Source organism: Pelobates fuscus, chromosome 8 (assembly GCF_036172605.1).
Source record: "Pelobates fuscus isolate aPelFus1 chromosome 8, aPelFus1.pri, whole genome shotgun sequence".
Classification (NCBI taxonomy): domain Eukaryota; kingdom Metazoa; phylum Chordata; class Amphibia; order Anura; family Pelobatidae; genus Pelobates; species Pelobates fuscus.
Window position 1 is genome coordinate 137643452 of NC_086324.1, and position 24924 is coordinate 137668375.

The window sequence follows — 24924 nt, forward strand, 5'->3', positions numbered from 1 at the left end:
CAGATATGGATTGACACCTATCCTAAGGATCCCTGATACACACTGGGGGGGGGGGACATACTGTCTTCCCCCGCCACCACGTGGTGGGTGGGGGCCATAAAAATAATGAGGGGGGGACCTACTGTCCTCCCCCCGGCCCCCACCCCTGCGCGGTTGGTGGGGGCCATAAATCACAATGAGGTAGGACCTACTGTCCTCCCCCCGCCCCCACCCTTGCGCAGTGGGTGGGGGCCATAAAAATAATGAGGGGGGAACCTACTGTCCTCCCCCCCGCCCCCACCCCTGCGCGGTGGGTGGGGGCCATAAAAATAATGAGGGGGGGACCTACTGTCCTTCCCCTGCCCCCACCCGTGCGCGGTAGGTGGGGGCCATAAATCACAATGGGGGAGGACCTACTGTCCTCCCCCCCCGGCCCCCACCCGTGCGCGTTGGGTGGGGACCATAAAAATAATGAGGGGGGGACCTATTGTCCTCCCCTCCTGGCCCCCACCCCTGAGCGGTGGGCGGGGGGCCCTAAAAAAAAAAATAAGGGGGGGACCTACTGTCCCCCCCTAGCCCCCACCCCTGAGTGGTGGGTGGGGGCCCTAAATAAAAATTCCACCCCCCCCAATCAAAGGTGACTAGGGGTCCCCAAGCCCCTAGTCACCCACCCCCCACCGCAAAAAAAGTTACCCCCTACCTACCCCCCCTCAACCTAAAAAATAGTGAAGGGGGAATAAAATAACTAACCTGTAAAGAAAAATTCAACTTACCATTTGACGTCTTCTTTTTTCTAAAATCTTCTTTTTTCACCCCCAAAAAAGGTCAAATAAAAAGCCATAAGAACGGACGCAATAAAAAAAAAAAAAAACAGCGCAAAAAAAATAATGCATCTGCACCCATGGAGGGCTCCACGCAGACTGAGCTCTGCAGGGCGTGCTCTGTGTCATTTTACACAGCGTGGGAAAATTCCAAAGAACTTTCCCACGCTGTGTAAAATGACACAGAACACTCTGATTGGTTAGATTCCAAGCCCACCAATCAGAGTGCTCTTTGTCATTTTACACAGCGTGGGAAAATTCCAAAGAACTTTCCCACGCTGTGTAAAATGACACAGAGCACTCTGATTGGTTAGATTCCAAGCCCACCAATCAGAGTGCTCTTTGTGATTTTACACAGCGTGGGAAAATTCCAAAGAACTTTCCCACGCTGTGTAAAATGACATAGAGCACTCTGATTGGTTAGATTCCAAGCCCACCAATCAGAGTGCTCTTTGTCATTTTACACAGCGTGGGAAAATTCCAAAGAACTTTCCCACGCTGTGTAAAATGACACAGAACACTCTGATTGGTTAGATTCCAAGCCCACCAATCAGAGTTCTCTTTGTCATTTTACACAGCGTGGGAAAGTTCTTTGGAATTTCCCCACGCTGTGTAAAATTACACAGAGCACTCTGATTGGTTAGATTCCAAGCCCACCAATCAGAGTGCTTTTTGTCATTTTACACAGCGTGGGAAAATTCCAAAAAACTTTCCCACGCTGTGTAAAATGACACAGAGCACTTTGATTGGTTAGATTCCAAGCCCACCAATCAGAGTGCTCTTTTTCATTTTACACAGCGTGGGAAAATTCCAAAGAACTTTCCCACGCTGTGTAAAATGACACAGAGCACTGTGATTGGTGGGCTTGGAATCTAACCAATCACAGTGCTCTGTGTCATTTTACACAGCTTGGGAAAGTTCTTTGGAATTTCCCCACACTGTGTAAAATGACAAAGAGCACTCTGATTGGCTTAAACCAGCCAATCAGAGTGTTCTTAGCCTAATTGCAGGGCCTGGCAAGGCTTTATAAGCCTTCCCCCGCCCTGCAGAGCTCAGTCTGCGCGGAGCCCTCCATGGGTGATGATGGATTTTTTTTTTTTGCGCTCGTTTTTTTTTTTTTTTTTTTAATTGGGTCGGTTTTTATGGCTTTTTATTGGCCTTTTTTGGGGCTGAAAAAAGAAGATTTTAGAAAAAAGAAGACGTCAAATGGTAAGTTGAATTTTTCTTTACAGGTTAGTTATTTTATTCCCCCTTCACTATTTTTTAGGTTGAGGGGGGGTAGGTAGGGGGTAACTTTTTTGGGGGTGGGGGGTGGGTGACTAGGGGCTTGGGGACCCCTAGTCACCTTTGATTGGGGGGGGGGTTATTTAGGGCCCCCACCCACCACTAAGGGGTGGGGACTGGGGGGGGACAGTAGGTCCCCCCCTTATTGTTTTTTTTAGGGCCCCCATCCACCGCTCAGGGGTGGGGGCGGGGGGAGGACAATAGGTACTCCCCCCATTGGGATTTATGGCCCCCACCCACCGCGCAGGGGTGGGGGCCGGACAGTAGGTCCTTTTTTTTTTTTTATAAAAATTAATATTTCATATATCTTCAATCTTTAAAGCATCCAATATCTTCACAATTCTTAAAGATAAGTCTTGAATATTATATTTTATGGCTTCAATGTGCGTGTTTTTAATTACGTTATCTTTCAAACCCATGTATATTTAAACAATAACCAGCTGTCAGTTACATTCATTAATATCTCGGAGTTAATTTCTTGGAACAGATTTTTAATTTATCATATTATATACATAGTATACTTTCTAAGTCCTGTATCCCAAGCAACTCTTGTACAATAAGGAACCCATCCTCCTGTTTACATTGATCAATCTGTAATTTATGAGCCTGCCATTATATTGCGGCAAATGCATATCTATCCAAATGAGGCATGCCCAGGACCCCCTTTTTCCTAGTTGCATATAATAATTTCCTTTTAATTCTTGGCTTTTTTTCCAGCCCAAATACATTTTTCTGTAGTTTTAGATAATAGTCTGACGAAAATGTAGGGAATTTGATTTGAATCATACGAATAAAATATAACCACTTGTGACAAATATAAGCCTTGACTATAATTAGTGTTCCCATCCATGATATTAATAGATTTTTCCCAACTTGCAATGTGTCTGTTAAACTCTATCAATGGAGAAATATTTATTTCCCATAGTTAAGTTATAGAATCCGGTAAAAAAAAAAAAAAAAAAATCGAAATAGGTGGTGCCTTGATTTATGATCAATACCTTTTGGCACTGGGTGGATTGGACATTTTCCTATAGAGTGATGCCTAATTATTAAAACACAAGCCACATTTATTTGAGCCAAGATGGTTTTCATAAAGGGGAAGCTTGATTTCTTATTTGGAATTTTCCATTGCAATGCATTGAAGTTAGGTTGCCAAATATTATTGATGTAGAATTATTGAAAAATCTTTATTGAACTTGTATTGAATTATTGTACTAACTCCATTTTAACTGCACACTGTGACAAATCCTCCATTTTGTCCTCATAACCTGACTTCTCCATATGAAAACTACATTACATGACAGAATTGCTCAGCACATCTAACACAATAGACAAAGACTGTATTTTTCCATAAAGACATGATTAACACAGGAATTGCTGACTTTCCCTTAACTTGATCACCGACCGTGTAAAATGACGCTCAAGACCCCCTTGTCCCCACCCGTGTCCAAAATAATACCACCTCTTGGTGGGTGGACACGAAGCTAACCACTTAGTTTTTGATCCAATTAATAATATTGATGGGTGGACACTGATATAGTCACATAACGTTTAATCCAATTAATGATGTTTATTTGTTATTATCTGATATTCAATGATGATGTCATTTTGCCTCTAAAAAGATCTGCATCTTCTTTTTCCACCCAGATTGTATTAAATTTTCTGAAGTGCTTTTAACCTGAACTCCATGTGTCAGTGTGAGCTTACTTCTGCGTATACGCAATTTAATCATCTCAGATTTGGACAGGAACAGATAGACATTTAAACATATTTGTTTATTTCTAAATTAATCTACATCAATTTGGCGCCCAGAAGCGTGGGGCATCGGGCTATGGCCTCTGGCCGGTGAGCCGTCCTAAGGAAGATGCTGTTGGACGGGGGAATCCTGGGGGTAGGAAAGGAGACTGATCACCTCCAGGTACACGGTAGAGACTTCTGCAGAGCCACCGGTATGTTCCGGCCCCTTTGATTGACCCGTCCACGTGTCTGTGACTGCTTCCCGGGAGGACATCAAAGACAGGTAATATCTTGCCCGGTGTCTCGTTACTCACTTGTTTACCTGCATTTTAGTCTATCTGTTGCCTGGGTGTGTTTGAATTGTTTGCCTGTTTCCCCATTTTGAGATAAAGGGGGGTGGACCTGCAGGGGATTTGCCTGGGGTTCTCTGTCTTGCTTGTTTTCCCCTTTTTGGGATAAAGGGGGGTGGACCTGAGAGGACTTGCCTGGGTCTTCAGTTTGTCAGTCTATCTGTTTGTATTTTACCCCTTTTGGGATAAGGGGGGGTGGACCTGAGGGGATTTGCCTGGGTCTTCTGTTGCCTGTTTTACAGCCTAGCTAGCTTCTTGGTAACCCACAGCTTCGGCTGGGGGGAGTCCGGTTTTGGTAACCCACAGCTTCGGCTGGGGGGAGTCCGGTTTTGGTAACCCACAGCTTCGGCTGGGGGGAGTCCGGTTTTGGTAACCCACAGCTTCGGCTGGGGGGAGTCCGGTTTTGGTAACCCACAGCTTCGGCTGGGGGGAGTCCGGTTTTGGTAACCCACAGCTTCGGCTGGGGGGAGTCCGGTTTTGGTAACCCACAGCTTCGGCTGGGGGGATTCCGGTTTTGGTAACCCACAGCTTCGGCTGGGGGGATTCCGGTTTTGGTAACCCGCAGCTCCGGCTGGGGGGATTCCGGTTTTCTTTGGTAACCACAACCCTGAGCGCTGGGGCTGGTGGAATTCCAGTTTTCTGTTTATTTGTGAGGGGGGCTTAGTCTTGTGGCAGGGGACTCTGTTTCCTGGGGGAATTCAAGTAGGCATTGCTTGTTTTTCGCATCACGTGGTAGTGAGACTTATAAGTGGGTTTTATAGGGGCACTACGGGAGTGAGGATAGAGGTGGCCACATTCTTGTGAGCTACTGTGCAGAGGGAGGCTGACGGAACTCGGACCGGTGTCAGTTGTTTTCCGTGGCCGCTGGTAGTGAGACTTACGAAAGTCGTTCTCCGAGCGGGGACACTACGAGGTTGAGGGAGGTGACTTTGGAGTAAGCACACGAGTAAAGGAAAGGGATTACTGTTGATTTCATTTGAACTGTGATGCATGCACTGTATTTCAATTGTATTGTTGTCTTGTTTGTTTAATTAGGAGTCTCATGAACTCCTGTGTCTGTCTCTAAGGATTTTCCTTACCTTTCATCTTTTCTACACTTCCTATACTATTACACTATCCTCTACTATTTCTCTTGTGAGAGAAGTGATTGGTCACACACTTCTCACCCCACTCCAATCCGTGGCTACCACCTCGGGTACACGGAATTAGTGACTAGTCTGCGTTTTGGGAAGATGCACTTGGAGGGACCCACCCTTTCTGAGTGGCAGCTGACCATTGTAGATAATCTGTTTAATCTTCTTTCCCCTATATCTGGGATGCCTGTATAGGAGGGGAATGGAATGGGGTTAAGAAAGCCCAATAAGGGCTGGCTAGCGCGTGTGATCTAGTTGAAAAGATTGCTAAAGTGTGTAAAATTGCTGTGCCTTCATGTGGTAGATTGCAGCTAGAATTCAGCAGGAAGGTTGGGCTGAGGAAGAACTAGATCACAAAGGGTTAAGAATATATGTATATTATAATAATTGTTTTTGTATTTTGTGTTAGCCATTACCCTGGTAGAGGGTGGGGGTTTTGTATTGAGTTCCACTGAGAGTATTACTATATTGTGATTGACCTGACTGGATCAGGGATTATTTCAATTATTGCTATAAGTATGGGTACCCTAGGTGTATTGTCTAAATGTTGTGTTTTTTTTGTGTCTATTTGCTTTTGCAATAATTGTAACGTAACTGTCTTTCCAGCACTGACATGGTTAAAATGTCATGCTTGCAGTCCCCCCTCTCCTACCCCTCCCTTTTTGCCTTCTGTGAGACAGGGGAGGGAGGAGGAGGGGGGGCGTGTTTGGGACTCAGTGCGATTCAGATTTGTGTTCCGTAGAGTTATTACTGATAAGACTTAGCAATGGAATTTTTTGCTAGAAAATATTCTAATTGTGTATTTTGTTATTTCAATTGAAGTTGATAGGATCGTGTGGGAGACTAGCTCACAAGATTACATTCCACCTTTCTGAGGCTGTATTTCCTTTCGCGGTGCAAAGTATTTTCTCCAAGACTGTTGTATAAGATAAGGAGTCGGGGATGTAGCTCAGTGTTTATTACGAAGGTTAGGAAAGTGAATCTGATGCAGGAATAGAGAATTATTTGGACGAATTAAGAATGTAAAGGCAAGTGTGATTTGTTGCAATACTATGCAATGTGGATAGAGGGAATATGCAAAGTTGTTACGTTAGATTGTGAAGAGGAAAAGTGAATTGGTAATTGTTTGAATCCCGTGAGTTTATTTTTTGCACCATGTTATTTCAAAGCTTCACGGGCTGTTAAATGTATAATGCTTTCATTCGTCAGCTGAAATGCCCTAAAAGAAAATGGCCCCTAGAACAAAAGAAGGTTGTCCTTAAAGAGACACGTCAGTCCTGGCTCCTGCCCTCACTCTGCCCTTAGTGAGGTCATATCCGCCCATATATATATCGTGAATCCTACTATTAATTTCCCTATATCAGGAAAGTGTCTGTGAACAAGTGTGTTTTAACTTTGTATAAAAAAAAAAATTGATAACATGATGGAAGAGGGGTTATCTTAAAGAACATTTACTAAAAGAAAGTTCTAATAAACAAAGATTTCTTGAACAAATGGTAATACAATTAGGGATTGGTTTCAAAATGTTTTGATTTAATTGAAAAGGAACCAGTTAACATTCTAAGCATAACTATTAACAAATGAATAAGGTGGGAGTGTGTTCCAATCTGTTTTTTTTTTTTGTTTGTTTTTTTTACTGGATAATGTTTGCCTCCAGATTAAAAGACTGACTAACATAATTTTTGTTGTAAGCCCAGATATTTTATTATTGCATATGCATAGGAATTGAGACTTTGGGCATTATAGTGTATTAATTCTAAGATCTGTTACTAGCAGCAAGTGCTTAGCCTTATGCCTATCCCACGCATGCTTAAACACTTCTACTGAGTTAACCTCTACCACTACAGTTGGAAGGCTATTCCATGTATCCACTACCCTCTCAGTAATGTAATGCTTCCTGATATCATTTTTAAACCTTTGTCCCTCTATTTTTGCGACTATGTCCTCTTGTTATGGTAGTTTTCCTTCTTTTAAATATAGTCTCCACTTTTACTGTGTTGTTTCCCTTTATGTATTTAAAATGCTTTTATCATCTTTTCACCAAGCTATACCTGTCAAGGTCCTTTAACCTTTCCTGGTGAATTTTACCCTGCAATCCATGAACCAGTTTAGTAGCCCTTCTTTGAACTCTCTCTAAGGTATCCATATCCTTCTGAAGATATGGTCTCCAGTACTGTATCCAGTATTCTAAGTGAGGTCTCACCAGTGTTCTGTACAATGGCATGAGCATTTCCCTCTTCCCACTGCTAATACCTCTCCCTATGCAACCAAGCATTCTGCTAGCATTCCCTGCTGCTCTATTACAATGTACATTGTCATCAACAGCCAGAAACTGGAGAACAAGAAATGTGAATTAATGTATAGCCATTTATAAGCTTAACAAAATCTCCATTATCTTTTCCATTTATTTTCCAGAAGACAATGTTATTTGTCTAGTTCGTATGTTTTAAAGATACATTATCAGTGAAGAGTAGAATAAATTTTATCCCATTTGCGAGACATAAAAATTGTGATAATGTATATTTGTGATATAAGTAGGAATTACATTTTGAGATGTTAGATATAAATTATTAAATTAAGAACGAGAGTCAGGGATAGCGTCTGTCTCCGCGGGCACAAGACCCCGTGTGGAGAAATGGTGGGCAAGCCATCATGGGCCACCCATGGGAGTGAAACGTTCGAGGCTTGTGGAGACAAGATGAGCATGTTAGCCTTTTATTATTTTTCTCTAGGGAAAGCATAGGGCCAGTTAATAGTTGTTGTACATGGGCTATTTGCAGCCTCCATTGCATTTCTACCTAGTCTTGATTTCTGATGTATCCTCCATTGCTACATCACCTGTCTGCTCCCTTACCTGCCCACCCCCGCTTATTCCTCCCACCGATCCCTCCCCTTCATCTGCAGTCCCCCACTTTCTCCTACTACCCCTCCCTCTACTCCACCTTCTCCTCTCTCCTCCTACTTCTCCTCTTCTCCTCCTCCTACTCCTCCCTCTACTCCACCTTCTCCTATCTCCTCCTACTTCTCCTCTACTCCTCCTCCTACTCCTCCCTCTACTCCACCTTCTCCTCTCTCCTCCTACTTCTCCTCTACTCCTCCTCCTACTCCTCCCTCTACTCCACCTTCTCCTCCTCCTACTCCTTCTTCCTGCTCTTACTCCTCCTTCTTCTTCCTACTCCTCCCTCTACTCCACTTTCTCCTCCTACTCCTCCCTCTACTCCACCTTCTCCTCTCTCCTCCTACTTCCCCTCTACTCCTCCTCCTACTCCTCCCTCTACTCCACTTTCTCCTTCCACTCCACCTTCTCCTCTCTCCTCCTACTTCTCCTCTATTCCTCCTTCTCCTACTCCACCTTCTTCTCTCTCACTCTATCCGCTACTCATTCTTCCATCTCCCCACCACCATATCTATATCCTTTATATGCTTCCTCCCTTCTTATTCCTTACCAATTTCCTCCACCCATAGACAACTCTGCCTCTACCTGACAACATTACATTTTGAAGGAAAGTTGCTCTGGCCACTCTTCCGCCACTTCCCAGGGGGGAATACCACACTAACGAAAAATTATTCAGACATGAAAGAACTGTTTTGGGCACTCTCAAGGAAATAGTGCGGTCCTGACCCAGATTCCCATGGAAGTAAGACACCTGTAAGGGAGGTGGCTGTCCCTCATGTTTTTTCTTTATCCCTCATGTTTTTTCTTCATTAAGGCCCCAGAAATCTCATGAAAGGAACACATGAAACACTAACAATCAATTTGCAACTCTCTACAGAGGGGGGGTCAGCAAGAGAACTGTAAATAGAAAGACAAATACCCCCCAATCTCACACAGAAATAGGTGAGGAAACCTCTTCTACTGCTCCTCATGGTTGCTTTGAACAGATGAAAGAAGAAACAAGACACCTTTCAACAGAGCATGCAGTAGCTTTACCAGATCCTGACTCCACTCTGTTTGCGGATAAAGAGGAAAGGTACCATACTGGATTTGCTGTTGCTACAGAAGATCAGGTACGTCAAGCATCTTCACTTTCCTCACTCACATCTGCTCAAGACGCTGAACTGACAGCCTTCTCAGTGGCATACAAAATGCCTAAAGGAAGACATGCCAATACCTACACTGACTCAAGACATGCCCTGGGTGCAGCACATTATTTTGGATCAATCTGGAAGATAAGAAGCACCACTCAGCTGACTAAAAGCTGCCAACCAAGCCACAAGTGCACCAAGGGAAGTGGACAGAATGGTGTCCGCTAAAGAAACTTCTATACTCACCATGTAGATCCTACCTACAGATCTCAAGCTTCTAAAAGAATGACAAAGCAGCTGCTGACCCTGAAGAAATACAAAGCTGGAAAAACAGAAAGGGGCAACCCTTGAAGACGGGCTGTACTCCAACATTCTCAAGCTCTGTTTACCCAAAAACATGTACTGGGCAGTGAGCCCATGGAACTTTATACCTATCCAAGACCCTCATGAACTCTTTGATCTCTAAATACTCTAAAGCACCTAGAATTACTCCTCTAATCACCAGTCACTGCCGATCCTGTGTTATTTGTGCCAAGGACAGCTCAGGCAGAAGAGGAGGAGAATCCTAAGCACCTAGCTAACTCTCAATATCCCTTTCAAGAATCCAGGTGACAAAGAGCTACTGGGTCAAATATGCACTAGTTATAATAGACATTTTGTCAGGATGGCCAGAAGCCTAGCCGGTCTTTAATGTGACAACCAAGACCATATACCCAATAGTGCATTGTGAAAGTTGCAGAGATCACTCAGTGGATTCATTGTTCCAGATTCAAGACTCTCTCTCTCTCTGCAACATGAGAAGTAACATTTGTTGATTTTGACACACTTTTGACTCTAAAGAAAAAAAGATACCAACAAGTAGGTGTTTGATGGCCATAATAATGCCTGACCACTTGCCCTCGATGGAAAGCCGAGGACCCCAAAAGGAGACCTCGTGAAGCTAAAGAGATCCAAACGCCAAGCTTCCTCAGGATTATTTGCCCATCCTGAGTTTGTGGTGATATTAATATTGACTAAATGATCCGAGTCCACCTACGCTGATGTAGCGTGGGACAGGTTTAATACTACACCCTAGCCAAGGTTATTATGTCAATACACATAATACATGACAAAGTACTCTTGACACACCACATTCATGCTTCAAAACATAAAAAGGAGCACCCCTCTAAAGGGAAAGTTTGATATATATATATATATATATTGATGCCATAGGTGAGCCAAGGGGGGTACCAGATTTTGCAGTAAAGGGAAAGTTTGAGTCCATTTTCCCAACCGTCACTGCTAATAATAATAATAATATTTTGATTTGCATTTATTATATCTATTGCAACCAACAACGTTTACCTGTCACCATGACTTGTTGTGCCTATATTCCAGATAACACAGGTCCATATGGTAATGTAAGCTTGTCTATTTATGATGTCCCTCTGAAGAACTAAGAAGACTTTAAGAACCGTTACTTCATAGGGTTTTGTGCCTTTGGGCTAACCTGTCTTCTGAAACTAACTAATAAAGTTTATCTCTTAGAATATTAACATTTCATAGGGGGGACTGATGTAGAATTATTGAAAAATCTTTATTGAACTTGTATTGAATTATTGTACTAACTCCATTTTAACTGCACACTGTGACAAATCCTCCATTTTGTCCTCATAACCTGACTTCTCCATATGAAAACTACATTACATGACAGAATTGCTCAGCACATCTAACACAATAGACAAAGACTGTATTTTTCCATAAAGACATGATTAACACAGGAATTGCTGACTTTCCCTTAACTTGCAACATAGTATAATTTGAAGGCCATGAGAACACAGTAGTAATGAAATGTTCTATTCATAAGAGACCTTGCACCTGGCCACGAGGCCTGAGATCACCGACCGTGTAAAATGACGCTCAAGACCCCCTTGTCCCCACCCGTGTCCAAAATAATACCACCTCTTGGTGGGTGGACACGAAGCTAACCACTTAGTTTTTGATCCAATTAATAATATTGATGGGTGGACACTGATATAGTCACATAACGTTTAATCCAATTAATGATGTTTATTTGTTATTATCTGATATTCAATGATGATGTCATTTTGCCTCTAAAAAGATCTGCATCTTCTTTTTCCACCCAGATTGCATTAAATTTTCTGAAGTGCTTTTAACCTGAACTCCATGTGTCAGTGTGAGCTTACTTCTGCGTATACGCAATTTAATCATCTCAGATTTGGACAGGAACAGATAGACATTTAAACATATTTGTTTATTTCTAAATTAATCTACATCATTATGATCAATGTAATTTGTCTCGGGCCAGATTGAACTTCCTTTTGTAGTGGGATTTCCTTATTCAGAATTGGAATATTAAATGCCAGATTTTGTGCCACATTTTATAATCAATAACATTTGGTTTAGGCCAGACTGAACTTTTTCCTATAGAGACATGCCTAATTAGTAGGGAACAAATCGAATTTGTGCGACTCAAGACAGTTACCATTTATGAAAAGCAGAATTCTCCATTAAAATGCTTGAAGACGTCGGTGCCGAATTTGGTGTACTATCACTTGGCTAATGCCAAATTTAACATTTTCAAACTTTTAAGATGGTCGTTTCGCACATAAAGAAACTGGGAGCCAATCTGAATAAGAAGCTGAATGAACAGGAAGCTAACCGCCGCCTTTGGTTAAGAAGCCGTCTTAATAAGACGCTAAGATCAGCATATTTTAGATTGTAAGCTCCTTTGGGCCGGGCCCTCTTTACCTAGTGCTTCAGTATGTCAATCATATTTTGTTCGAATTCATTATTATTAAAGAGCCAACACATTTCGTACAACAGGTGGCCTAACCTACGAGTTAGACGCACAGGAACAGAGGGCGTTCAAAGGAGCCTTAACTCTAGTCTAGAGGGAGTCTAGTGCCTGTTTGCTTACCTATTGTACATTGCCCCAGAATAAGCACCATATAAAGAGAGAGAGGGGTGTATATATAAATACAGTATATATAATAATAATAATAATATATATATATTTTCCCCCAGAGTCCACTCATGTTTGTATTTCCTTGTTGATCACCATCAGGCCAGGTATTCAATCTTTACTCCACATTCCATTTACATTCCTCACTTCCACCCAACTCATCCAGTGACATCACTGCTCTCACCTTGACTGACAAGCCCCGCCCCCTTCCCAGGTTTTTTTTTTTTACTGGTGAAAACAGATACCAGGCTCGCGTTCCTATTGGCCGCCGGTTCTGCCAATCGGAAGCCGCCTCCCCCTCCCTCCGTAGCTCCCGCCTTCGCCCACTGCGATGTCAGAGAACATGGCGGCCGTTGTGTGGTGAAGCTGGTTCGGGTGCTGGTCGCAGTGTTTGGCCCGGAGGCCGGTTCACTATGAGCGCGCTGGGGGTTATGGTGACGGACAGGCCCGGGAGGATGTCGTGGCGGTGTCTGGGTGACAGCGGCGGGCGGTGTTGAATCCCCGGACTGTGTTGGTGCTGCAGCCCCCCGTTATAGCCAGTCTGTCAGCCGGTGTCCGCGCTGTGTAACCCCCCCAGAGACCCTCACACCGCCCGGCTCTGACATGGCACGGCAGCCGGCACTGCGCCCCCTGGGCCTCGCTCTCTGCATCATACTGGCTCTGGGCAGAGGCCAAGCGGCTCCACTTCCTGAAACAGGTGCAGGTAAGCAACCCTGAGCAGCTAGGACTGCAACTCACATCAATCAGTGTAATTATACCTGGGACAGGTGCAGATTAAGAAAATGGATACAGCCCTTTACCTTCATACCATGGAAACTGGCTAGCTGGGTTAAAAACCTGCTTCCACTACCTTCATTTAGCTGCTAAGATTGCAACTCCCATCACACCCTTAGTGTAGGGTTATTCTTGAGACAGCCCTTTACCTTCATACCATGGAAACTGGCTAGCTGGGTTAAAAACCTGCTTCCACTACCTTCATTTAGCTGCTAGGATTGCAACTCCCATCACACCCTTAGTGTAGGGTTATTCTTGAGACAGCCCTTTACCTTCATACCATGGAAACTGGCTAGCTGGGTTAAAAACCTGCTTCCACTACCTTCATTTAGCTGCTAGGATTGCAACTCCCATCACACCCTTAGTGTAGGGTTATTCTTGAGACAGCCCTTTACCTCCATACCATGGAAACTGGCTAGCTGGGTTAAAAACCTGCTTCCACTACCCTCATTTAGCTGCTAGGATGGCAATGTCAATCACACAATCAGTGTCGAGTTACTATTCATGCAACAGGTGCAGGTAAGGAACACTGACAGAGCCCTTGACCTTCATTTAGCTGATAGGACTGCAACTCCCATTACACACTGTTAGTGTATAGTTATTCTTGAAACAGGTGCAGATAAGGTAGCCTGGGACAGCCATTCAACTTCATATCGTGGACATCAGCTATCTAGGATAAAAACCTGCTTCCCCTACCTACTTTTAGCTGCTAGGACTTCAAGTCTCATCACACACTATCAGTTTAGTTATTATTCCTTGAACAGGTGCATGTACATGTTCTGGAGGTGAATTCTCTGTATGTTTTGGACTTTCCCCTAGCCCCAAGGCAGGTTTAAACTACACCCCACCCCCCCCTCCCATCATCATTAGTGTGATGTGAATAATATATTTTAAGCTGGTGCAGTCATAAGACCATTTTTTTTTTTTTTTTTTTAATTCCCACAATTCTTAGGAGAGGATAATAGGAATTTGATTTACTGAAACAATGTAAAATAGTGGTGTGAAAATATATCCTTTTTATGTCATTTATTTTTGTTCACTCACACCCCATGGGGGCAACATGCCCGTGCATTAGGACTTCAATTTTATTCTTAGGTGCGGATGATAGGAATTTAATATCCTGAATCAGTTGTAATTAAGATACAACTTAGGGCACATTCTGCAAGCCTTTTCATTAATGCCATAAACAAAAGCCTCTTGCGCTCATCAGATGTTATGATTGAAATTACTATAACCCCACCAGAGAATATAAATTGCACATCCTCAAACAGTGTCAGGCAATAGTAGAGTACTGGTGGTAAACTCTGGACTTGGTATCATAAGGTAGCTATTTGAGATCTACAATCTTTCTTTCCATTTCAGGGTTCCCACAGGCTGTTATTGGACTTACAGTACCATAAGTTGCCTGTTACATTTATCAATAACTGGAAATTGTAGCCCGAAAAGCTTGAGGGTACTGTTACTTTTCTTTGTAGTTATTGATGGATCTGTAACATCACATTATAAAAGTTGTGCTTCCTGAACCAGGTGCATAGTAAGAGTTTGGACAAGACCTACGCTTCAAATAATCTTGTATAACTGATAACTTACTCCAAACCCTTTATCTGTAGTTGTTATGACATCAAGAGTGCTATGTTGCTGTAAGGAGTCAAATTGCGTTTGATTGTTTTGACTTTTTAGTTTTTACCTAGGGTCTGCCTGGTGCAACTCCCTGCATCCTCTACCAATGATGGAAAGCTGGAAGCACCTAAGCAGGAGCTTTTTTTTTCTCTTTCTCTAGCTAGCTGTAGTGGTTATGGTGCTTAATGTTCCTTTAAAGCACCGCTCTCTTTATACTAAAATTACGGTAATATATTTAATTCCGTAATCTACTAGAGTACCAAAGGTTGCATAAAACACAGTATCCCTCCCTGCTGACTAAATGTAGAATTTTCAACTGTTGGGAAATATGTTCCACATGAGCCAAACAGTCAGCTGTGTGTCATGGAAAGTAGTCGACTACAGTTCCAAAGTTTAACGTTTCTGTTCTATGCAAATTATTTAGAGTTGTTTAGGATGCACAATTGGTTATTCGTTTTAAACAGCTGTGTAAGGTTACATTTTTATATTTCTTCATAATTATGACTGGCTATGCTGTTCTTTTGTTAGTAGTATTCCTCCTTGAGTTTTTCCCCTGCAAGTTTTTTCAAGTTTTGGATCTCTGTTCTATAAGTCATCGCCACGCATGAAAAAATATTGCTAAGTTTTGCCAGTCAGAAGGACTAGCCCACACCTTTATGAATTTAAAGGAACACTACAATGTCAGGAATACAAATGTATTCCTGACACTAAAGATCTGAAATTATTGCTTAGGGCCCTCTGTCCTTAGTTTGAAAAGTGTGAACTCACTTTTTTTTTTTTTTACTAACGCCATCAGGGTTTTGTCGTGGCTGCCCCTGCCCCTGCTCCACCTCCTTGGCTGAGATCATCATCAAATTTGATGATCTCAACCAATCCATAGGAAATCATTAGGAGGCTGTGCCAATCAGCATCTCCTCATAGAGGTCCATTGAATCAATGCATCTCTAAGGGGCTTTTCCATGCAGAGCGTGGAGGCGCTGAATGCCAGTGCAGCACTGACACAGGATGCATCTCTAGTGGTTGTCTGTGTGACTGACACAGGAGGTGTACCAAGGCACCAATGTAAATACTGCCCTTTCACTGAAAAGGCAGTATTTACATTAAAAAGTCTGCAGGGACATGCTATAGACACTATAACAACTATGTTAAGCTTTAGTTATTCTGGTGACTAGTGTCCATTTTAAAAAAGAAAAACTGAACTGTTTAGTAATTTTCTTCTAGATTTTCTATCTCATCACAGATGAGTGGTCTAGCGGGAAAATCTAGTTACAGTATGTACCTCTTGTGTGCATTTTTTCTCAATTGGAAGCCAGTGATAGCCTGTGTCAGCTGACTTTTCCAGTCTATCATCGGTGTCGAAGGCACTTCCTCGTTGAAGCAACTGGCTGGGACAGAGAAAAAGGGGCCGAGAAGATGGGTGCTGTCTCAACAGTTTTAATGTTAAATTGTTTATAAACGGTTTAACCCTTTAAGATAACACGGTCACCAGGATTCCAGGCACAATTACAACTTCATTGGGATTGTGTCCGGAGTGTTCCTTCAAATGAATAAACATACCAGAAAGTTCCGGGCACAGAAGATCTGATCTATAATGACTTGTTGATTCTTCTTAAGTGCAGTTTCACTGCTCCGTTTTGGTGGCACCAAGGCCAGGGTGTTTGTGTCTTGTAGAGTTGCCTTTAACTGTGTAATAAATTTTGTAGCTGGTTACACGTTAATCATGGATGTATGCAAAATACATAATCACAAAATGCTGTACTAAGGCCCATGACCTCTTAATTTCACCGTTTGTATGACTATCCTCTTTGCATTATAGTTCCAAGTCACTTATCTATTGTACTTTTTTTTATTTTATTTATTTTTATCTGTACCCTGATATCCATAGCAATAAAAATCAATGCAGCAAACAATGTTTCCAATCTAGATGGCAACAAATATTTCTTGGTACTTCCTGTCGTTTCTCCAGGAAAAGGAATGTTTTTGACTTCTCTTTGCAGGTATGCATGCAGGGTAAACCTGTTTGTGTCAGGTATATTGTTTTGTTTAAAATACTATTAAAATACCAAGTTTATCAAATTAAGCTTATTGTACCAAACACTTCATTTAATAGTTATTTTTTTTTTTTTTATCTTCTCCCAGTTTCAATGCAGTTTGCTCGATATGTTGGCTTTGAATGAAAATTACGAATATCATCTATATTTTCAGTAGACAGATGACACAGGTGTTTTGTTTTATTTTTATTTTTTTATATCTAGCTAGATATGTTTGAGAGTTTTACTGTTGGATAAGGGGGCATTTTTACTGGGTTTTCTCATTGTAATTCAGTTGGTAAAATATTGGAAACTGTTATCTGCATAACTCAAGTAGAAGGTAGTGCTAAAACCACTAAGTGTGAACTGTTTTAATCGTCAGATATTCTGGAGTCACTAAATGGTAAATTTGTTATAGCAAATCTAGACTTTTTTTTTTTTTTTTGGGCTCGATTATTTTCAGTTCTACAGGTAAATTCTTCTGTGGTTCACTTTATTCACTATGAAGTACTTTTTGTAATTGCATTCAGCCAGATGGGTCACATCTATTTTCAAATGGATCTCATTGTAGCCTTCATTGTTTGACATGCTATTTTTATCATAAGTTGTGTACAACCTTTGAACATGAGACACTAATACCATCTGTCCTTGGCACACAGCTTTATAATACTATTATTATTTTTTTTAAATTCTTTTATTTGTGCATAGTGGGAACAAACATGCCTGCACTGCCATAATAGCTGGTGCAAGCAAATATGAGACATATTATAACATAGGTGAGGCACTGAAAAACATTGCACATTTTATGTTTGTTGGAAAATCTGAATATATATATAACATGTTGTGTGTTTATACATTAAGCAGACTGATATGCTTCAACATATTGAATAATGAAGTTAGTGCTTAGTTGCGTGAGTACAAGTCATCTCCCTAAAGTCGTTGTGCGTCTGGCTAAACTTTCCTGACATAGATTATGTAAAGTAAAACTTGCTAGATGCTAGGCATGTCTGGTCTAACAGTGTAGTAAAATAAATACAGCATTTAGGCATTAGTAGTCAGGTTAGTTGTGTGGTCAGGTGAATCCCTGTCTCCCCTGACTGCAATAAGTGGGTCGGGTTTAGGACCCTGGGTGATCTATCCTGCCTATGCTTGTCCATAATATATCCATAGCAATGCATGGTATATCTCCTGGGTAAACTGGTGATATGGGATATCTGCCTGGCTGCATCCGTAGCAGTAATGGCTGAGGGTACAAAAACTTTTCACAATTCTCGATTGCTTATAGCAGAAGAAGCCAGGTTTGACATTTAAAGAACAATACTGTTTTAAGCCTGCAGCTATGTATAGACATATTGACAAATATTATAGTTTAAAATGATAATAAAAATGCATCAAATACCACAAGTAGTAAAGTTACTAAAGGAGATCACTGATAACTGTGCTTATCTGCAGAAAAAAAAAGAGGTGTGTGTGTGTGTGTCTACTGGACGTTTCAGATTATGCAAATATAAGCATTCAAATGTGTGATACAGGCTAGTTCTAGGTACTCTGCATTAGTTTGCTAGTCGACTGCAAGTTATTACATGGAAGAGGTATGTAGCATAGGTGGGCAACGAGCCTAAACTAAAACAAAACATGTACACTTTTATGCCGTTAAAGCGCTGGTCAGCATTCTGTAGTCAAAGTCCTTGGTCGGTGACCTGTCTTGGCCAGCAGCTATCTCACAGAGTCATAGTCAACCGATTCCCTGGATGGGCATCTGTAGTACATACGTGTATAGTCCATTATGGTTGTGCTCTGCTCTCCGCGTAAGTCCCTTGGGCTTTGCCCAGTTGCTAGACAGTGGTGTGGCATTCCTCTGTTCGCGGTGGATGTCGCAGGGAGCCTGGCTGAGAGCGGAGTTGGCGGCTCGGACGGAGCAAGGTAAGTCCATCCCCCTGCCCCGGGCCAGTAGCAGGGCCGACATCTTAGGGCCACGGTCCTGGCTTTCACGAGGGGCCAGAGCTCTCTCCCTTTGGGAGTGGCAGGGGTGCAGGTGGTCGGCCGCTGAGTGTGGCGGCGATGTCTCGGGGTTGCTCCCAGCTTTGCCTTCAGCCTGGGTGGGCCAAGAGTGGACGGGACAGGCTTTTGTGAGATCGCTGGGCCTGAGGGGGACCTCTGTGTCATCTGGCTCTCACCTCTCCGGTCCGCCCCCAGTGGTTGCGCTATTTTCATTGCGGCTATGTTTCAGGGCTCCCCTGCGCTGTGGTGGTGCGGGTGGGCATAGTTTGCTCGTAGTTGCCGCCAGAATTCCCAAAAGTGTTTGTCCAGCCAGGCGAGTATGTCTCCGGAATGTGGGAGCCATGCATTCTCCGCCCTGTTGACTTGGTCGTGTGTCTGCAGGACTGCTCTTACGGCTTGTCCTCTTGTTTGCGTGTGGGTCACTTCTCCCAGTGGGGACCGGGATGAAGTGTCCGACCTGGTAGGCTTGTGATTTGTTTGCAGTGCTGACTTACAAGCTTCCGCCGTTTTGGAGGCATTGCTTGAAGAGGTCGCAGGCTTAGTCAGAGGGTGCTGGGCTTTGGGTTCGCCATCTGGCGGGGACCGGGATGACTCCCACCGGTCCATCGAAGAGAGAGAGTGTTCCAAGCGTACTAGTGGCTGTGTGCGATTGGCGATAAAGCGGCCTATAATATATTTTATTACACTTTTTTTCAGTGACTGTATAAATATAGGGGTTTGGACAGATATTTATGAGCAAATTGAAACATGAACTTCTGGATCCCATTGACTTGCAACAATACAGTAAAAATCAGATCTGCTTTTAGAAGCAATTTGGTGGCATCAGAATCCTTCTGTCATAGTTACTTGTTGGCAATGCCATTTATCATATGCATGTTATATGAAGTTAGGTATAGTAAATACTCGCAAAGCTTTATGTAGCACCAAGTTTCTGCACCTGCTACTTTACATAGATATCCTATGTTAATATTAAATAGACTTTATGGTGTAGTATCCTATAATTATGTAAAATCGACTGCATGCAGAAATGAGTAATCAGTGACTCAACTGTAGTAAGCATTTGGGAGGAAATCTGACACATATACAGTGTGTGTGTAAATTTTTTCTTTTTTTTAGATAAAGGCAGTGACTTATTCAGAGAGCAAACGTTGGTAGTCTCTGGTTTTCCATTTTGTCTGCTTGGATCTAACTGTACTCTGCTTCTTGTTTTTGCAAATTTATGGCTATTTCCCCCTCTCTTCTCATGTTAAAGGGACACTATAGTCACCTGAACAACTTCAGCTTAATGAGGTTGTTCAGGTGAGTGCTACAGCTCCCTGCAGCCTTTTTCTTGTAAGCACTGTATTTTCTGAGAAAATGCAGTGTTTACATTGGAAGCTTGGAACACCTCTTGTTGCAGTCAATCAGACGGCCACCAGAGGGACTTCAGAGTTCAGAGGCCCTAAAAAGGCCTCGTTCACGTCTGACGTATTCACGCATGGGTGAATACTTCAGACGTGCTATCAGCACACAAAGCACTGTGAACGTGCTTTGTGTGCTGAGGCTGTCATCACTGCGGTGGGAGTGGCTTGAGCTGACAGCTGAAAACCGACGAGGAGGACCCACAGGGACTCTTTCTGGCCACAATAGTGGTTGAAGGGGGGGGGGGGGAGGAGACGGCGGGTGGGGGCCATGAAGATAATGAGGGGGGAGACCTACTGTCCTCCCCCTCTCCGGACCCCACCCCTGTGTGGTGGGTGGGGGCCCTAAAAATAACAATAAGGGGACCTACTGTCCCCCCCGGCCCCCACCCCTGTGCGGCGGGTGGGGGCCCTAAATACAAAGGGGGGGACCCTAGTTAACTCCCCCTTCAAACAAAAATCTCCCTACCTTACCCCCCTTACCCTTAAAAATAAGGAGGAGGGACCTTTAACTAAAAACCTGTAAAAAAAAAAAAGAGACAAAAACAACTTGCCATTCGATGTTTTATTTCTTCTAAAATCTTCTTTCTTCAGCCCCCAAAAAGGCCAAATAAAAAACCATAACCGACGCAATAAAAAAAAAAAAAAAAAAGAGCCATCCAATCAGAGTGCTCTGTCATTTTACACAGCGTGGGAAAGTTCTTTGGAATTTTCCCACGCTGTGTAAAATGACAGAGCACTCTGATTGGCTTAAACCAAGCAATCAGTGTTCTTAGCCTAATTGCAGGGCGTGGCAAGGCTTTATAAGCCTTCCCCGCCCTGCAGAGCTCAGTCTGCGCGGAGCCCTCCATGGGTGAACATGGATTTAATTTTTTTGCGCTTGTTTTTTTTTTTTTTTTTTAAATTGCGTCGGTTATTATGTTTTTTTTATTTGGCCTTTTTGGGGGCTGAAAAAAGATTTTAGAAGAAATAAAACATCGAATTGTAAGTTGCTTTTATTTATTTATTTATTTATTTATTTTTATTTTTTACAGGTTTTTAGTTAAAGGTGAGGGGGGTAGGTAGGGAGATATTTTATTTTTGGGGGGGGGGTGAGGGGTGACTAGGGTCCCACCCCCTTTGTATTTAGGGCCCCCACCCACTGCTACACTATATATAGTGTTTGGAGTAGGAGGGGGGCGGGCACACAGCGAGCTCAGCTTGCGAACGCACATGCACGGTAAAGCGCTGTGTCTTCATAGGGCGGCTGTCAATGCCGCTCTATGAAGAACCCGATTGGTGCAGCGCGAAGCCGCGCATGCGCACCACATCGCGATGACGCTTCTCTCAGAGAAGCGTCCTATTGGGCCCCGCGATTTCGTCATTTTGATGAAAAAGGCGGCGCTGGAACGGAGGTAAGTTTTTAATATAAAAACGCTCCGAAAATTATTTTTAATAAATGAAAGTTCATATAAAAGCAAGAAGGAAGGCTGGGGGACCTGTCTTTCTTGCTTTTATATGCTGACTATAGAGTCCCTTTAAATGTGCACTCTGGTTACTTAGTCTTACAGAGAAGGGGGGCACATTGAGTGCAAATTTACATATTTTATTACTTTTTAGATGGCAATCTGAAACTTGTATGCTAGCTGCTTTTTTTTCCAGATTACTTAATAGTAGTATAGTTGCAACAAGCCCTGACATTATTCTCATTCCTTTTCATACTAGGCCAAAGGACACTGTTTATATATCCATCCTTTGGCATTTTGAGTTTGACACTCCTTTCCTTTCCATTGGTTGATGCCTTTGTCTTCGTTATGCTTTATGAAGAGGGCCCTCTATAGTGGTTATGGTCCCAGGAGTGCCTGTACCCATCCTACCCCCGGGTGCTTGCATGCATTCTGTTGTTGGAGAAGCCAGATGTCTTCATGGAACAAAGTGGCTTCGATATAGGACCTTGCTCATTGGTTCAATGAGTGCGACCTTACTTAGCCCAGTGGAGCTGGCTGGATTCTCCAAAGGCACAGACAGCATTTCTGTGTGGGACCGAAGAAAGTTAAGTTGCTCTATAGTGGTTTTAATTACTCTTGGCACTATAATCACTACCACAGGCTGTAGTATTTATGGTCCTTGGAGTATTCTTTTAAGGCAATGCATAAAAATGTAGTACTTGTTAAAAATACTTGCAATCTTACTTAAAGGGAAACTATAGAGCCAGGAAAACAAACTTGTTAACCCTAGCAGGTAATTATCGCAGTTTATAAAAACTGCAATAATTAAGTGCTCAAGGTGATGGGAGTGTGCACCCAGACCACTTTGATGAGCTGAAGTGGTCTGAGTGCCAACAGTTTCCCTTTAGTGTCTTAGTAGAGCAAAATTGGCTGAATTGTGTGGGGGGGTTTGTATTGTCCCAATTTAACACCACTCAATTGTTCTCTGCATACCCTATACCAGGCATAGGCAACCTTCGTCACTCCAGATGTTTTGGACTACACTTCCCATTATATTTGCTAGCGTTATGGGGGATGTAGTCCACAACATCTGCAGTGCCGAAGGTTGCCTACCCCCTGCCCTATACCAAAATTAAATTTCACTTATTTCGCTTTGAAATCTCTATTCGGCTTTATGGGGGCCATTCCATTTTTAAACGGGAGGCTAGGAGAACAAACTAAGACATCATATATGTATTTTTGGCTTCCAGAGCAGTATTCTACATTGAGATAACTGACTACTGAATGAGCGCTTCCTGTTGAATTTCAAGTCACTGAAGAAGTGTTGTTCAAACTTGTGGGAAATATAATATATGGAATTATGTACCATATGGCAAACTCTATGCAGGCTTATACATCAGGTTGTCTTGATGTCCTTTTAACAGGGAGACTGGTACAAACAATACATGGTATTAGATGTCTGTATTTAAATCAGTCTGCCTGTTCTGCTATAATCAGACTCTTGCAAGCAGTTTTCATACACACACAGTTCGGCTGGACATGTTTTCTCTTTCTAATCTTCTTCTATAAAAGGAATGGTGAAAAATACATTGTTCTATATTGGAATGGCTAAGTACAAACGTTAACCCAAACACAATATGGTAACAGCAAGACAGTGAAAATAAAAATTACTGTATGTTCTGTAAAGTTTAATGGGATAAAATGTCTATAACCATATGTGTAGGGAACATGTACTGAAAATATTTGGTTACAATAATCATTGTCAAAACAGGCCACTGATAAATTTAGTGGGCAACATATTTTGCCTAAAGACTGTGAAAGATATGTCTGCGTGATCCGATATTGTGTATCCGTATGGTCGTTTATGAACAGTTTGATACTTACCTTCATGTGTAGGGCATACACAGCTCTAGTTGCCTAAATTGGTATCATAAAGTAAAAGTCTATCCCTCTGCATTATCATGCCAACTCATACCATTTAACAGTATTTGTTGGCTCTCAGTTCATTGTAGTAGCTACCGTATAGCGTGTGTCCCTTTAAGATCCTGTAACCAGGCTATTGCTGTTGCAGTAACCCTATCCCAGGCCGGACTGGGTATACTTTGTATATGGCTACGGACTGATGTGTATATACACTGATCAGCCACAGACCAGTGACATGAATAATTCATTATATCATTACAGCAAGAGCTGTCAAGTGGTGGGATATATTGGGCAGCAAGTGAACAGTAAGTTTTTGAATTACATGTGTTGGAAAATCAAAGTGACTTTAAATCGGGCCAAATAGAGAAGGCTAAATGACTGGGTCAGAGCATCTCCAAAACAGCAAGTTTAGTGGGATATTCCGTGTATGCAGTGATTAGTACCTACCAAAAGTGGTGCAAGGAAGGACAATCTGTGAAACAGCGTCAGTGACATGGGCGTCTAAGTTTGAAAATCTCTCACATAATAACATTAACACACTCAAAAGAACTTAATAGAATAAAGAGAGAGAAAATACATCTGGAGAACAAATATCCTTGTAGTGCAGCTAATTAAAATATTACTAACAAGGCATGCCCACCTTAATAAGTAGCAGTGATAAGAATTGTAACTAACACATCTCTGCAGTAGGCATCAAAAAAGTAGAGCATTGAGAACAAAAAAGACCAAAATGAAACTGGGAACTGAACGTGTTTCACGTTACTGGACACATTCTCAAGATGTATCAGAGCTGGTCTGGCTCCACAAGAGACCTACACAATATTGGGCAGGTTGTGGCTAATGGTTAGAGGGACACTAGGCACCCAGACCATTTCACCTTTGAAGTGGTCTGGGTGCTGTGACCCTGTCCCTTTAATCCTGTAATGTTAACTATTGCAGTTTATAAGAAACTGCAATAATTGCATTGCAGGACTAAGACTGCCTCTAGAGCCTGTTAGAGGCACTTCCTGCTTGCTAGGTGACTTTTGGTCAACTGATGCTGGACGTCCTCACGTCCATAATATCCCGACAGGAAAGCATTGCACAGATTTGTATTTCTAGTGCTCAAATATCCCTATGATGTTGTGGCTGATCTGTGTGTGTGTGTGTCTTTGTACGCTTGTGTGTTGCCATGGGAATTTCTCAACAGCAATTTGAGTAATTAAGTGCCGATACTGTAAGGAAGCTGAGAGTAACGTCACATAGGAGGTACATACAGCACCCCCTCTTGCTATAATGAGGAGGCACTGGACCAGGCAGGTAGATGTTTGATCTGCCTACCTGTCATAGGGTTGCAGGACACCACTTTTATACTCAGTTGACTGGTGCACATGCTTACTGGAGTACATGTACCATGCTTTTAGAACTAGAGCTGTACACCACATTACTCGAGTTAAAAGGAAAAAACCTGTAGG

At 42.5% G+C, this 24924-nt stretch overlaps 1 protein-coding gene across 1 annotated transcript in view; it reads left to right on the forward strand.

Annotated features, from left to right (window-relative positions):
* Positions 1 to 12652: 12652 nt before the first annotated feature.
* The window catches only part of LMTK2 (lemur tyrosine kinase 2), an 86573-nt gene continuing 74301 nt past the window's right edge, over positions 12653 to 24924 (forward strand). The window contains exon 1 of the mRNA XM_063430342.1: positions 12653 to 12998. Within this exon, the coding sequence (XP_063286412.1) occupies positions 12899 to 12998 (100 nt within the window). The 5' untranslated portion in view covers positions 12653 to 12898. The remainder of the gene's footprint in view (positions 12999 to 24924) is intronic.